Source organism: Callithrix jacchus, chromosome 6, assembly GCF_049354715.1.
Source record: "Callithrix jacchus isolate 240 chromosome 6, calJac240_pri, whole genome shotgun sequence".
Classification (NCBI taxonomy): Eukaryota; Metazoa; Chordata; class Mammalia; order Primates; family Cebidae; genus Callithrix; species Callithrix jacchus.
This window is the reverse complement of record NC_133507.1, coordinates 59,059,798-59,074,569: the sequence shown is the minus strand read 5'-3', so window position 1 is coordinate 59,074,569 and position 14,772 is coordinate 59,059,798. Positions and strand designations below refer to the sequence as shown.

At 41.4% G+C, this 14,772-nt stretch overlaps 1 protein-coding gene across 5 annotated transcripts in view; it reads left to right on the top strand.

Annotated features, from left to right (window-relative positions):
• The window catches only part of MYO3B (myosin IIIB), a 503,216-nt gene that overhangs the window by 285,874 nt on the left and 202,570 nt on the right, over positions 1-14,772 (top strand). For all 5 annotated transcript variants that reach the window (XM_035304567.3, XM_035304566.3, XM_035304565.3 and 2 more), the window contains one exon: positions 12,718-12,795. In XM_035304567.3, the coding sequence (XP_035160458.3) occupies positions 12,718-12,795 (78 nt within the window). The remainder of the gene's footprint in view (positions 1-12,717; positions 12,796-14,772) is intronic.

Here is a 14,772-nt window from a genome sequence, read left to right as displayed (position 1 = left end):
AACTAGACAAAATTGCATTCCCTTTAACAAAGACCATATTCCCATGCCTTCTTATACTCTCCCACCAACACTACATTCTACTTTCTTTCTATACCTTGTAGTCTTGCATATAGAACTCTTTTTCCAGTGGACTCGGATACATGTTACATTGTTAACTTTCAGCATCTTTGATTTTTGATGAAAAGCCTGATAAGTAAATGATCTTAATATGTACTAGCTGTGGAGCCTAGGACAGCAGACAGAAGTGCAAAAAAGGTTTGGTTCTTCCTAGCACAGCAAGGGGGCATGGCTTATACCACATGTCCTCAGGTTTTATCTAGAACTTAATGGCTCTAAAGTAGGTAAGTCAAACAGTTTTCAAAAGTCAAAGAAGCAGTTTAAAAGCATTTACCAAACCTAATATCTGACCTCATTTAGACCAAATGTGGAAATTTTGAAGACATTTTTATTTTACCAATAATCTTTAAAATTCTCTTTATTTCCAAAAGATTGCTAAAGTCATGTGAACAAAAAGACATTAAAGTTGTCTATTTTTCTGAAAAAATATTTAAGCATTTATTTTTAACCCAATTGTTCAGAGCTCTTTCATATATAAATATTACACAGACAGATGTAAATATACAGTGAGAAGAAGGTCCAATAATTGTCAAGATTGTTGTCAGTTTTTAAGTTTCTTAATTGGATTACTGGCTTCAGGATGGAACCCTTGGAAGAACAGGGTCAGGAAAGCTTGCAGTTTCTAGGGCCTAATACGCAGGCACAGCCGGAAGGCAAAAACAGATCCCCAAAATTAAGGGTCCCATTTTTGTATCACATCCTGGATCCTCCAAAAGAGGGAAATACTATGGGAGAAGAGAGAGCAATGCTTTCACTGTGGATTTTATTTTAATCAGCCCATCCTCCATGAGAGTCTCATCTCTCAGTTGGAGGTGGGGATGTTTCCATACCTTCCAGGTGGCCGAGAATGCTTCTCTAAGCCAAGCATGCAAAGAACGAAATGTCCCTCCATAACAGCCCGTATGCCTTAAAAGTATATTTCCTGCCTAGTTGCTGTACACCAAGGCTAAAATCTTTCCCATAATGCAAAGTAATTTCTGATACCCCCAAAAGTCAAAAAAAGGTCAGGTTGCATAATGTAAAACCTAACAGAGCCTTAGATTTTGAGAGATCTGTCTGCTTTCAATTCCTGGGGTTCCATGAGGAAAACAGAGTTTTTTTTCCAGAATGGGGTCTATGGTGCCACCTCTGTTTTTCTCCAGAAATCCCAGGCTGTTCAAAATTCTTAGGTTCTCTCATGTGGGCATCAAGAGTGGCAAGCAGACAAAATGGAGAAAAATAATTCTGTCAACTGAGAAGAAAAACCTTTTTCAGAAAAACATGATTCAAGAAGAGGAAAAAGATAAAGCCCTTTTAAGTATGTATAGCTTGGATAGCCCTTTTAATTTAAGCTGATAGAGCTCTTTTGTTTAAAAAAAAAAAACTTTTAAAATCTCATATTACTAGACTCCAGCTAGAACAACCTATATAGATAGGCTTTTGAATTCTACCACAGGTAACCTCCCAGTGAAATTAATAAGTTTTAACAAAGGTTATAACTTAACCATGGATGCATAAGATGTCTCAAAGAGACAGTAAACAGTTTTTTTTTTTCCTTTTTTTTAACCTTCCGACAAGAGTTAGGATCTCCCCAAAGGTAATTCAGAGAAAGAAAAAATTAAGACAGGAAATCAGAAGCAGTCAATGGGGGGTGGAGGGGAAATCAATAAATGGCAAAAAGTTGCACAAACAACAAACCATAGAGGACTGATTTCCTAAGCCAAGAATTGAACCCAGGCTGCCATTGTCAAAAAACAAAGCCTTAGCTATGGAGCCACAACATTGAGCAGTTCCTATTGTTCTTCCCAAAGAGGCCTAGAGTTGCCAGTTTTGAGCTTGCAAAGGCTTTTAACTGCTTAACATAATTTTTAGGACTAGCTATGACATGACTCCCCAAATCCCTGTCCTCTGGATGGCAGAGACTAAGAGAAAGTATCCTCACATGGTCATAGGGCTAAGCTTTTAAGGACATGAAACAACATGAGAGAGAAACTTCATCTCGTATTGGTTTCAGGGGCCCACAGCAACATTTGCAACTGACCAGCCTGCAGGCTGGCTTGAAAAGTAGGTGTTTAGGGGTCCAAAGCCTGCTTTCTATCTTGTGATACTGCCTCTCCATTGCAGAAAGACAAATTCTTAGCACAAAGTACACTAGATTTGCTGCAGCCTAATAAGTCTAATCTCACAAATCCTTTTTTCTATAATCAAACCTTTGCAGAAGAGACAAACAGTGATGTTTACTATTTACATACACACGAGAGAGAGAGAGAGAGAGAGAGAGAGAGAGAGAGAGAGAGAGAGAGAGAGAGAGAGAGAGAGGAGAGAGAGAAGAAAGAACGTGCAAAACCAGAAACCTAGCAGACCTTTTTTTGCCAGCATTCAAGGTTTCTGGCTTCCTTTTCTCTGCAACTTCCAGAAGAACAGAGCAGCTTTTGATGACCCTGCTCCCTGCACCATACCTGTGGGGGCCAAGCCCTGTTACAAAAGAAAATGTCACTTTCTATTTTGTGGAATCAAGGCAACAGCTTTCCAGTTTTGCAAGATGCTGCCTGATGGGCTGCATGGGGAGCCGAACTAACATTTTCCATCCCAGCAGAAGAAGCAAAATACCCATAACAAAACAGACACTAGTCATCTCAATATCCACTTGACCTAATGAGGCTCTAACTTTCTCCCCTTCGTCCCTGATGTCTGTGATTCACTTAAGGTGGGGAGGAATGTCTCTGGGCAAGACAAAGAGTGGAGAATCACAGAGTCAGGCCCACTGGGCTTTCTTCAGGGCTCACTAACGTACACTTACAGAAGGTTCTTCCAGTTAGGCCTGCTGGACTTCCATCAGCAGTTTCTTCAGAGATCCCATCCACAAAAACAGACACATGAAACAAAGACAGGATGGACTTCAGGCCTCGCAAATCAAGATTCCTGCCCGAGAATTCCAGGAGTGTTCCTTCCAAACTAACCTCCTATTCTCCGTCTGAGAAATCTCCCCAAAATCTTCCTGATTGAGGATAAATCTCCCGAACCGAGACTCTTCCTACTCGCTAGGGAGAGCCAACTGAGACCTTGAAGGAGCCAAACCTATCAGGAGAAGGAAGGAGGTGTTGGCAGTACCTAGAATACTCACTAAATCAGACACCGCATAATGGGGCTATGGCTACAGACACTCCATGATCGGGGTACAGACAGATACCCTGCAATACGGCTCCAGTTACACCCCATGATAGAGCTAGACACAGACACCGTACCATGGGGCTACAGTTATGAAATGTCTCCTCATGACTATTTCTCTATTGCAATTAAATTCATGCACATTGGGCTGGCAGTGACCTGCCAGTAGAGACAATGCCAGAGTCAGCCCCTAATCCAAGAGAACTAGGTGGCAGCTTGGGTGGGCCTCTGGATCCGTCACCGGAGAGGGGCTACTGAACCACAAGCAGGTAGCCACAAAGGCAATTCCAGACCAGTCCCTAAATTTGTAACCACATGGCGGGCTCACCTTGGCGCCACCTAGATAGAGCCAATTTATGAAGACAGTTGAATTACAATAGAGAAGGAGTAATTCACAGAGCCAGCTGTGTGGGAGACCAGAGTTTTATTATTATTAAAATCAAAGAATTTGGGGGTCCGAATTTTTAAGGATAATTCCATGGCTAGGAGGGATAGTACATTAGGAGTTCTGATTGGTCAGCTCAGAGATGAAATCATAGGGAGTTGAAACTGTCCTCCTGCACTGAGTCAGTTCCTGGGTAGGACCACAAGACCAGATGAGCAGTTTATCGACCTGGGTGGTGCCAGGTGATCCATTGCAGGGTCTATAAAATATCGCAAGCACTAATCTTGGGTCTTACAATACTGATGTTATCCTCAGGAGCAATTTGGGGAAATGGAGAATCTTGCAGCCTATAGCTGCATGACTCCTAAACCATGATTTCTAATCTTGTGGCTAATTTGTTAGTCCTGCAAAGGCAGTTGAGTCCCCAGGCAGGAAGGAGGTTTGTTTTGGGAAAGGGCTGTTGTTGTCTTTGTTTCAAAGGTAAACTATAAACCAAGTTCCTCCTAAAGTTAGTGTGGCCTACACTCAGGAATGAACAGCTTGGAGTTTAGGACTAAGATGGATGGAGTCTGTTACGTCAGACCTCTTTTCACTGTAATAATTGTCTCAGTTATAATTTTTGCAAAGGTGGTTTCAGTGGCAGTATATAATGTTTAAGAAGTATGGTTTAGGAATCAGAGTGAGTTCAGACATAGGCATGGCCATCTACTGACTGTAGAACTGAGAATTTTACCTAAAATATGTTAGTCTTGACTTCCTTATAAGTAGAATGGGAAGAATAATAGTCCTTACCTTATAGGTCATTTTGAAACTTCAATGACATAGTGTAGGAAGTGTTTAGTACAGTGATTTCAGATAGGAAATACTTAACATATACTTTATTACTCAAATTTTGATAACCATTTAAAATGGAGCCCATATGTAGATAGAAGCTTGCTCAACTGCTACGGCTTGGGGATTGTAACACAATTTGTAAAACTTATTTGTGACTACTCTGAAGGCTAACCATTCACCAGGAACCAAGTAGGACGTTTGTCATGTGGGCAGAAAGCACGATTGCTCAGCTCCAACTGACTTACCTTGTTGTGTGAGTCAGTGTTGTAGGAGGAAGATATACCAATTTTTGTATTTTTAGTACAGACAGGATTTCTCCATGTTGGTCAGGTTGGTCTTGAACTCTCGACCTCAGATGATCTGCTCACCTTGGTATCCGAAAGTGGTGGGATTATAGCCGTGAGCCACCGCACCTGGCCTATACCTTTCTTCTTAAGGGAGAAGGAGATGGAGAAGTGTGGATGATTTCAGGGTATGGTAAATAATTTTAGGGGAATTTAATGGGCTTTGGTACTGAAGTTCTTATTTAATGTCGAGGGCTTGGGATAGCTTCTTAACAATGTGCACTATGAAATAGGTTCTGTTGCCTGACTTAGTATTTCTATTAGCCTAAACTTGAGCACTATATTTTTAATTAATGCTTTCACTATATTATTGGTCATTGCATTTGAAAAGGAAATAGCTTTGACCCAGTGAGTGAGATAATCTATTATCATTAATAAGTATTTTAGATGACCTATTGGAGGCATCTTTATGTAACCAATCTGGGTACTTTGGCATGGTCTTAAGCCTGGACTCCTTCCCTTAAGGGGAAATCTCTTTTGTACTTTGTTTATTAGTAAGCAGCGATCTGTAACTTGTTTGGCTAGGATATAAATCCTTATACATTTATAAACTCTGAAAACTTCATTACACATGTCTTGGGATCCCTAATGGGTCCTCTGATGCAATGGGACAGGGTTTCTTTTATAAAGGGGGTTGGACAGTATTTCTTTTTGATGTGGAAATATCCATTTTCCTTCTGAGTTTTCTTTAGCACCAATTTCTATTAGCTTTTCTTTCTCAGAAGAGAAAACAGGGATCATGGTAGTAGGAGGGAGGTAAAGGTTGAGTGGAAAACAGGCATAGAAGAAACAGCAGCTTGCTTGGCTTATCTGATCTGTTAAGTTATTTTCCCAACTTTTATGTGTTTTTTTTTTTGTTTGTTTTTTTTTTGAGATGGAGTCTCACATTGTCACCCAGGCTGTAATGCAGTGGCATGATCTCCGCCTCCTGGGTTCAAGCAATTCTCCTGCCTCAGCCTCCTGAGTAGCTGGGACTATGGGTGTGCGCCACCACACCCAGCTAATTTTTTTGTATTTTTAGTAGAGATGGGGTTTCACCATATTGGCCAGGATAGTCTCAATCTCCTGACCTTGTGATCCACCCACCTCTGCCTCCCAAAGTGCTGGATTACAGGTGTGAGCCACCACACCTAGCCCGTTATTTTCCCAACTCTTAAAAGACACATTTTTCTGGTGTTCGGGGACATGGACAATAGCTATTTTTTTGGCAGCTGAAGGTTATTTAATACTCGGGTGATTAACTTTTTGTGAACAAGGTTTTGACCTTTACTATTAAGACCTCTTCCAGTTTAAAATTTTTCTAAATGTATGAGCCACCCCAAAGTCTTACTTAGATTCAGTATAGATGATTCCTTCCTGGTTTTGCAGGTATTTTAAGGTTTGACTTAATGCAAACAGCTCACAAGTTTGGGTAGACTAATTATTAGAGAATTGTCTTGACTATTTCTTTAAGAGCTTTTCCATTAATTACTGAATACTGTTGTGTCGTCTTCCTCAGTCACTTGGGAGGAACCATCTATAAATGAGTGCCACCCTGTTTTGAAGCGGGGTGGGGGGGGCCCTTTCTTGAATTGGGCCTAACCTTTGTGTGATAGTCAATTAAATCTAAACATGTATATTCTCTTTTTAAATTTAAACTCTCTGTTAAGAAACCTGCTATGTTAGGTTCAGTGGTTACTGTTAAATTATCTTGTTTTAACAGAACAGCCTTGTACTTGAAGATTCCTGAGTCAATAAACTGCCTTTTTGCCTTTTTAACTTGATGGGGCGTGCTTACAACTAAATTTCCTCTGAAGATTAGTTTTTTTCTTTGTTTGTTTTTTGAGATTTTTTTTTTTTTTTTTTTTAACTCACTGCTTTCAACCCTTGGAAGGTAACGGACACATCCCTGCCACCAACATAGGGCATAATGTATTTCTTCTTGGGAGGCATGTCTCCTACTAGCATCATTTTCTCTTAAAAGTTCACAAATACATTCCTCATTCAACCCAAATTTTGGCTAGAAAACTAAGGGTTCAAGGATTGGTTCTTGAGTCCAAATGGAACAGCAATAGCTTATCATTTGTTGCTTTTTCTTATGTTAAGTCTTTTCATTACCTTTCCAATATTTTAACATGAGACCTAGGGGACAATGTTGGCGGGGGATATCTTTGTTGCTAATTTTATCCTTTTTATTCCTTGTCTTGCCTTGGGTATTTCTGATATTGGGTCCTAGTTAGGCTCAATCTCTTGTATCAGAAATGTCTTGCCTGTCCTTCTCTAGGGGCTTGCTAGGGCTATTCTGCTCATTTTCTCATATTAGAAATGTCTCTCCTATCCTTTAGCTTCACCTGCTGGAGGTTCCTTGCACCTTCTCTTACTTCATCTGCTCTGGCCACTTCCCTGGAGGGAAATTATGTTCCTCTAAGCTTTGGCTGGACTGTATAAACCCCAGTGTCAGGATCCCTACAAGAAAGCCGCCATTAGCCGTATGAGGTAATGATGGAACGCAGATTGGACTCAATCACTTCACACAGCAGTAGTGCTTGTTACCATTCACACACTTTCAACATCCAGAATCCCAACCACCAAGGAAATACTTCACCGCCCCATGGCTTTTCTTACCTTGGTCTGTGCACAGGGTTATCTGGTCACTGGGGTTTGTGAGCCTCATTTCCCCAAGCTGCTAGGGAAAGCTTTTTTTTTTTTTTTTTTTTTTTTTTTGAGATGGAGTCTCGCTCTGTCACCCAGGCTGGAATGCAGGGGCATGATATCAGCTCATTGCAACCAGCTTCTTTCCTGAGTTGCCGAGAGTCCAGGTTTTGTCACACCGGGTGGGTCTTGATTCCTTTACCTTGAGGCCGCTGCAACAAGGCAGCAGAGCATGCCTACTCACAGGAGAGGACCAGGGACCCTTCCCCAGTGGAGAAAAAATGCTCAGTGTTGCAACATGGAACCAATACTCAGGCAAAAGTTTTCTCAGCAAGGCAATTTACTTCTATAGAAGGGCATCTCATGCATGCAAAACAGAGGCAATGGAGAGCACGCAAGCAAAGGAGAGCAGCAGTTTTTATCCCTTAATGCAGACCTTGTTCCTATGTCTCCCCCCTGTGGACTGGGGTTGGACTGCACAATCTAGGCTAATTCTGATTGATTACTGTTGGCATCATTAGGGGGCAAGGGTGGGCTTTTGATGGGAAGGATGGTAACATAGGTGATGAGAAATGTTCAGGCATGTTTGGTCACAGTAGAGATAGGGAGGGCTGATAGATGAATGGGTAAGATTACTTTGTAGAATAGAAGAAAGAACCAGAAACCAAAAACCTTTGAAGAGAAACTATGTATTCTTAACAACAGTGGCAAGTGAATATGAAGGCCTGGGACATCAGTGTATACTCCTGTAGACTTTATAAACAATGTATACTTAGGCTAAGCTGAATTTATTTTAAAATGTATTTTCTTCCATAATAAATTAACCTTAGTTTACTTTAACTTTTTGATATTTATTTATTTACTTGCTTATTTACTTATTTATTTATTTTGGAGACAGAGTCTTGCTCTGTTGCCAGGCTGGAGTGCAGTGGCGTGAGCTCAGCTCACTGCAGTCTCCACCTCCTGGATTCAAGCAATTCTCCTGCCTCAGCCTCCTGAGTAGTTGAGACTACAGGCATGCAACTGTGCCCAGCTAATTTTTGTATTTTTTAGTAGAGATGGGGTTTTACCATGTTTGTGAAGATGGTCTCAATCTCTTGACCTCATGATCCGCCCACCTTGGCCTCCCAAAGTGTTGGGATTACAGGGGTGAGCCACTGTGCCCAGCGTTAACTTTTTTATTTTATGAACTTAAAAAGGTCTGCAAAACAAACAATGGCTTGGGACAAGTCTGTCTAAAAGACTTTTTGACTCTTTTTTATAATAACACTTAGCTTAAAATACAAACACATTGTACAACTGTATAAAAATCTTCTTTATATTTTTATAAACTTTAAAATTTGTTACTTTTACTTTTAAATTTTAAAAAAAAAAACAAAGACACCAACACATACATTAGCCTAGGCCTACACAGGGTCAGGATCATCAATATCACTGTCTTCTTCTGACTCCACATCTTGTCCCACTGGAAGGTCTTTAGGGCAATAACATGCATAGTTCCATTATCTCCTACAATAGCAATGCCTGCTTCTGGAATACCTCCTGAAGGACCTGCCTGAGGCTGTTTCATGGTTAACATTTTTGTTTTGTTTTGTTTTTAATGTAAGTAGAAAAAGTAACCCTAAAATAATGATTTTTTTTTTTTTTTTTTTTTGAGATGGAGTCTCGCTCTGTCACACAGGCTGGAATGCAGTGGCATAATCTTGGCTCATTGCTGCCTGCACCTCTTCTGTTCAAGCAAATATCGTGCCTCAGCCTCCTGAGTAGCTGGGACTTCAGATGCCCCCCACCACGCCTGGCTAATTTTTCTATTTTAAGTAGAGATGGGGTTTCACCTCATTGGCCAGGCTGGTCTCGACCTCCTGACCTCAAGTGATCCGCCCATCTCGGACTCCCGAAGCACTGCGATTACAGGTGTAAGACACTGCACCCAGTTAAAATAATGACTACTAGTATTATAAATATGTAAACCAGTAACATAGTTGTTGCTTAGCGTTACGCAGTATCGTACATAATCGTACATGCTATTCTTTGATATAATTGGCAGCACAGGTTTGTTTACACCAAATCACCACAAACACATGAGTAATGAAGTGCACTATGACGTTATAATGGCTACAGCATTACTAGGCAATGGGAATTTTTCAGCTACATTATCATCTATGGGACACCTGTCATATATACTGCTTATCATTGACTGGAATGTCCTACTTCCATGGCACGTGAGTGGAACAAGTGCAAGGCCACACAGCTAGCAAGAATTTCAACCAAGTGTGTCAACAGCAATCACTCAGACTAGGAAAGCTTTTCTGGTCTCTTTTTTTCTCCTAAGGTAAAAACACATAAATACTTTGGAGAGGATATTTTCCTTGTCAAATCCCCACTTTTGGGAAGAACTATTTGCTAGATGATGCCCTAATAGAATCCACTTTCTAGGTTATTTCAAAAAGCATTTTTTGTTAAAAAATTAAATAGTGCTACTACTATTATATTAGTGAAATTAATTCAGGAAGACAAACTCTTAGGCTACACAACAGCCTTCTCAGCCCTTTTGGTTTGGATTTGTGGGTCTGGCTTTGGAGTTCCCTGGGAGGCCTGATACCGAGAGAGGTCTAGTTTAAAGGGGTGAAAGAAGCAATTTATGATTTGTTCCTTGTCGGAAATTCTCTCTTTTAGATCCAGTCTAAGTTCAGGAGAACCTTATACTATGCAAATATACAAGAGACCCCTGGCCAACTGAAGACCTTTCTAAATTCTTAAATTAGAAAATGCCCCAATAACATGTCACTCATTCTGTCAAACACAGTACTAAATATGTAGGTGATGAATTACAGATAAACATTAACATTTCCAGGTTGTATATATCAAAGAATAGATTTTTACTTTCTTTGCAAACATTACTCTGTATATGGTTACAAGGACAGAATTTAAAGTCTTGTGAAACACAGATGCTATACGGTTAGACAGGGGCTGTCACTAGCTGGGAGCTCCCTCCTGACCACTATCCTTAGAACTTTTGGAGTGCAAATTGATGCTTAACTCTGCATTTTTCCAAGTTGCTATTCCTTTTATTTATTTATATTTTATGTACAGATTTATGGGGTACATGTGAAATTTTCTTACAAGAGTATTCCTTTTAGGTTGTGTTTCAGCTGAATTAATACACATCAGAGATTTTCTGGTCACTAAACTGTTAAATTCTCAAATGCCAAGGGTCTGTTGTAGGTTCTGAGGGAGGGTAATAGATCAATCCATGAACATCTACCAATAGAAAAATATAAATGAGCTTTTCAGCTGCCTGGGGGGCTGGTATTCACTAGGTAATTTGAATAAAAAGGAAGGAAAATGAAGGAGGAAAACCAGGTTCAAAGCAAGAGGTGCTTCTTCAGGGAGGATCTCCTAATAAAAAGAAGTGGTGGGCCAGGCCGGTGTCTCACGCCTGTAATCCCAGCACTTTGGGAGGCCAAGGTGGGTGGATCACTTGAAGTCAGGAGTGCAAGACCAGCCTGGCCAATATGATGAAACCTCATGTCTACCAAAAAAAAAAAAAAAAAAATTAGCCAGGTGTGTTGGAGTGTGCCTGTAACCCCAGCTACTCAGAAGACTGAGGCAGGAGAATTGCTTGAATCCCAGAGGGGAAGGTTACAGTGAGCCAAGATTGCGTCATTGCACTCCAGCCTAGGCAATAAGAATGAAACTCTGTCTCAAAGAAAAAGGAAGTGGTGGAGAAATTACCAAAGTGGGGTGTGTGTGTGTGTGTCAGATGGGATCAGGGGTAGAAGAAAATAAGGAGAAAAAATTTGAAGGAAATCCAGAATTTACAATTCATCCAAAGGCTGACCCTAGCCAAAGCCTTTTCTTCGGACCTGATTAGTTTGTCCCAAACCTCACCAGCTCTGAGTTCTGTACTCAAATCAGGGTGAGAAGGGGAAAGAAACCTCCAGAGCGGACCCATCTGGTGACAGTGGAGAGAATGTAACATGCTTTGCAGGCGGGGGAGGTGTGTTATGTTTTCTCTTTATTCCCTTTCCTTTCTAAACCCAGGATCCTTCCTTTCCTCCTTTCTCATTAGAAAAAATTAAAAAGTCAAACCTACAGGCAGTTGTATCATTGTTTCAGCTGCCTGTGAATGGACTGATGGCATCTGCCGGGCAGCCCACTAAAATAAAGCTACACTGTCTCTGAGGTCATAGACCTGCCCACAATTTAGATTGCTTTTCTAGGTTTAAAAAACTTAGCTCCCCTTCTTAAATAAACCTATTTTCTTTATCCTTCCCAGTTGAAGCATTTCCTTCCATTTTGCACACAGTCTCCTACATACTCCTTTAGGTAAGCCTCTTTATTTACCCCTCCTAACTCCCATCCCTTTTAGCACCAATTTTTCACTTTCATTGAACAAGGCTGCAGACATCCTCACCCCATGGGAAGGTGGCTGCCTGGACGGCGGTCCACCCATCCTAACCCACATGCTGACAGCAGCGTCTTCCATTTCAAATATTTCTGCTTTGTACCCTTGCCACCTGTTCAGAGCAGATGGGAAGCTGCCACGGCAAGGCCAGTGCTAATGCCACTCATGCACTCTGCAAATCAAAACAGAATTTTTGTTGTTGCATTATAATAACAAAAACACAGGCTGTTTACAGGCAGTCCCTACAATTGTTTTCATCAATAAATTCCTTCCAGTCAGCCCAGGTAGTTGGGTAGATATTGAGAACAGGTGCATTCCATTGGGTTCCCGAATGATTTGGTGCCTGAGCTCCTGTCTACAGTGAGCACATGGGAACTGTGGGAGGTAGGAGGAGTGTTGCAGCATCAGAGTCTGATGACATGGAAGACAACTGGTGCTGGCCTAATTTCCTGCGGTACAACCTGGGCTTTGGGACCATCGTGTCTTTATACTCATTTGGCTTCAGGTGACTTTGCCCAGTTTCCTTTTAGGCAATAGTTTGGTCTCGTGTGACCTTACTAGAGAATTTAACAGGAGTTCATTAGAAGATGGAGAAGTATAGAAATAACAGGGGTTTACACCGAGACCATATGGTGTTTTGCAGAGTGAGATACTGTTGTCAAATGGGCAGAACAATGCATATCCTTTTGTTTATATGTTTTGAAAAATTCTCCCCACAGTATACACTATTGTGTCCTAAATACCATGGCCCCTCAGATATTTGACCAAACAGGCCTTCAGATTTTGAAAAACATGGAGCATGAGTTAAGTGCCTAGATCCTCTAATCACTTCCCTGCACCTGTGCTTCCAGGTGGACACTCTGGAGGTGATACGGCATCCGGAAGAAACCACCAACATGAAGAGGCAAACCGTGGCTTCTTACTTCCGGGTATGGAGTCTTCTTGATCTCTCTTCTGCCTACTTCCAAAGAGGACTCTCCAGGCCTTCTTATGAGATGCCCAGATAGAATCATTGAAACAAGGGCAAAGAACAGAGTCAAGAAAGGTTGGGTTGGGGAAGTGGTGGTGGAAAGGTGGGAAGAGAACACTGGGCACAGAATCCTGCCCATTAAATGACTGATTCTGTTAGCATTTGAGCTGCTTCTTGGATTTAAAGCTCCTAGAGGCAGCCACTTTTCTAGCATACTGAATAGTAGTTAATAAAGTTCCAGAAGACGGCTTATCAAGTTCAGATACTGAGAGGACCTGTCTTCTCATTGACTTTATTTTCCTAGATTGAATTGACCAATTGTACAACTTATTTGAGCCCTATTATTTCCCATTTCTGCCACCCCAATTTCTGACATTTTATCTAGTTAAATGCCTCCTTTGGGTAAAGACTTGGTCTCTAGAAGGGCTCTCTTAAATGTATGTGATATAGCAAAGATAAGACACATACACTCTTGCAGCAATTTGCACAGATTTGTTTGACTTTTAAATATAAAGCATTAGAGTTGGAAGGCCCTTAGGGATCATGTACCACTGGGAGCTAAGGTTCAGATGGTTTCACAGTAAAAATGCTGTTAGGCTGAGCACAATGTTACACCTGTAATCCCAGCACTTTGGGAGGCTGAGGCAGCGGATCACCTGTGCTCAAGAGTTCCAGACCAGCCTGGCCAACATGGTGAAATCCCATATGTACTAAAAATGCAAAAATTAGTCAGGCATGGCAGCAGACACCTGTAATCTCAGCTACTCGGGAGGCTGACGCAGGAGAATTGCGACTGATACGACTGGGAATAAGGTAGTGGAACAGAAAAGCAAAATATAAAAGCAAGGCAAAGAGAATAAAGTAAGTATGCAAAAAGAAGACTATAGTGCCTGTCAACTAATATATATCAAGCAGCTGGTACAGTGCTCTCATAGCAAGAGGGGAAATTCAATTCAATCTAGGAAAATAAAGTCAATGTGAAGACAGGTCCTCTCAGTATCTGAACTTGATAAGCTGTCTTCTGGAACTTTATTAACTACTTTACTATTCAGTATGCTAGAAAAGTAGCTGCCTCTAATAGCTTTAAGACCAAGAAGCAGCTCAAATGCTCTCATAGCAAGAGGAGAGGAAGGACATGGAAAATCAGAGGGGTGCTTGTGAAGCAGGGCTCAGTTGTTCCTCGGTATTCTCAAAATACCAGTTCCATCTCAAAAAGAAAAAAAAAAAGAAATGTTGTTAGATCAAATTTAGAACTGGTCTCGGGGACAGCAGAATGAGATAGTAATATGGGGTTGACACAGGAGAGGGCTTGGCAGGATGAGAGGTCAGGTGGATGGAAAGCTGGAAGGCTGGCTGAAGGGCAGGACTTGGGAGCCAGCACTCTGGATAGAAGGCTCCATGGGAGGCTAGCAGGTGCAAGGATCTAAAGTGCAAAAATCCAACCTAGCCAACAGTGCCTCAGAGGCAGGCTAGAATTGAGCTCAGGGCATGAATTGCAGGGGCCCCAGACCTTTGAATCCAGTACTCCATCCATGCAGTAAGTTGTGCTATAGCATCTGCGGCAGTTGGGCCCCTGCCTCATCATTCTGATGTCTGATTATTTCTAATTGCTACTTATTTCTTATATTGAGACACACCTGGTCCTATCCCCTTTAGGGGCTCTAGCCTCATCTGTTAGTGCATTTTAAGTTGCTATGAAGGAATACCTGAGACTGGGTAATTTTTTTTTTTTTTTGAGACAGAATTTCACTCTGTAACCCAGGCTGGAGTGCAATGGTACAATCTCGGCTCACTGCAGTCTCCATCTCCTGGGTTCAAGCAGTTCTTCTGCCTCAGCCTCCCATGTAACTAGAACTACAGGCATGTGCCACCATGCCCAACAAATTTTTTTATATTTTTAGTAGAGACGGGTTTTCACCATGTTGGCTAGGCTGGT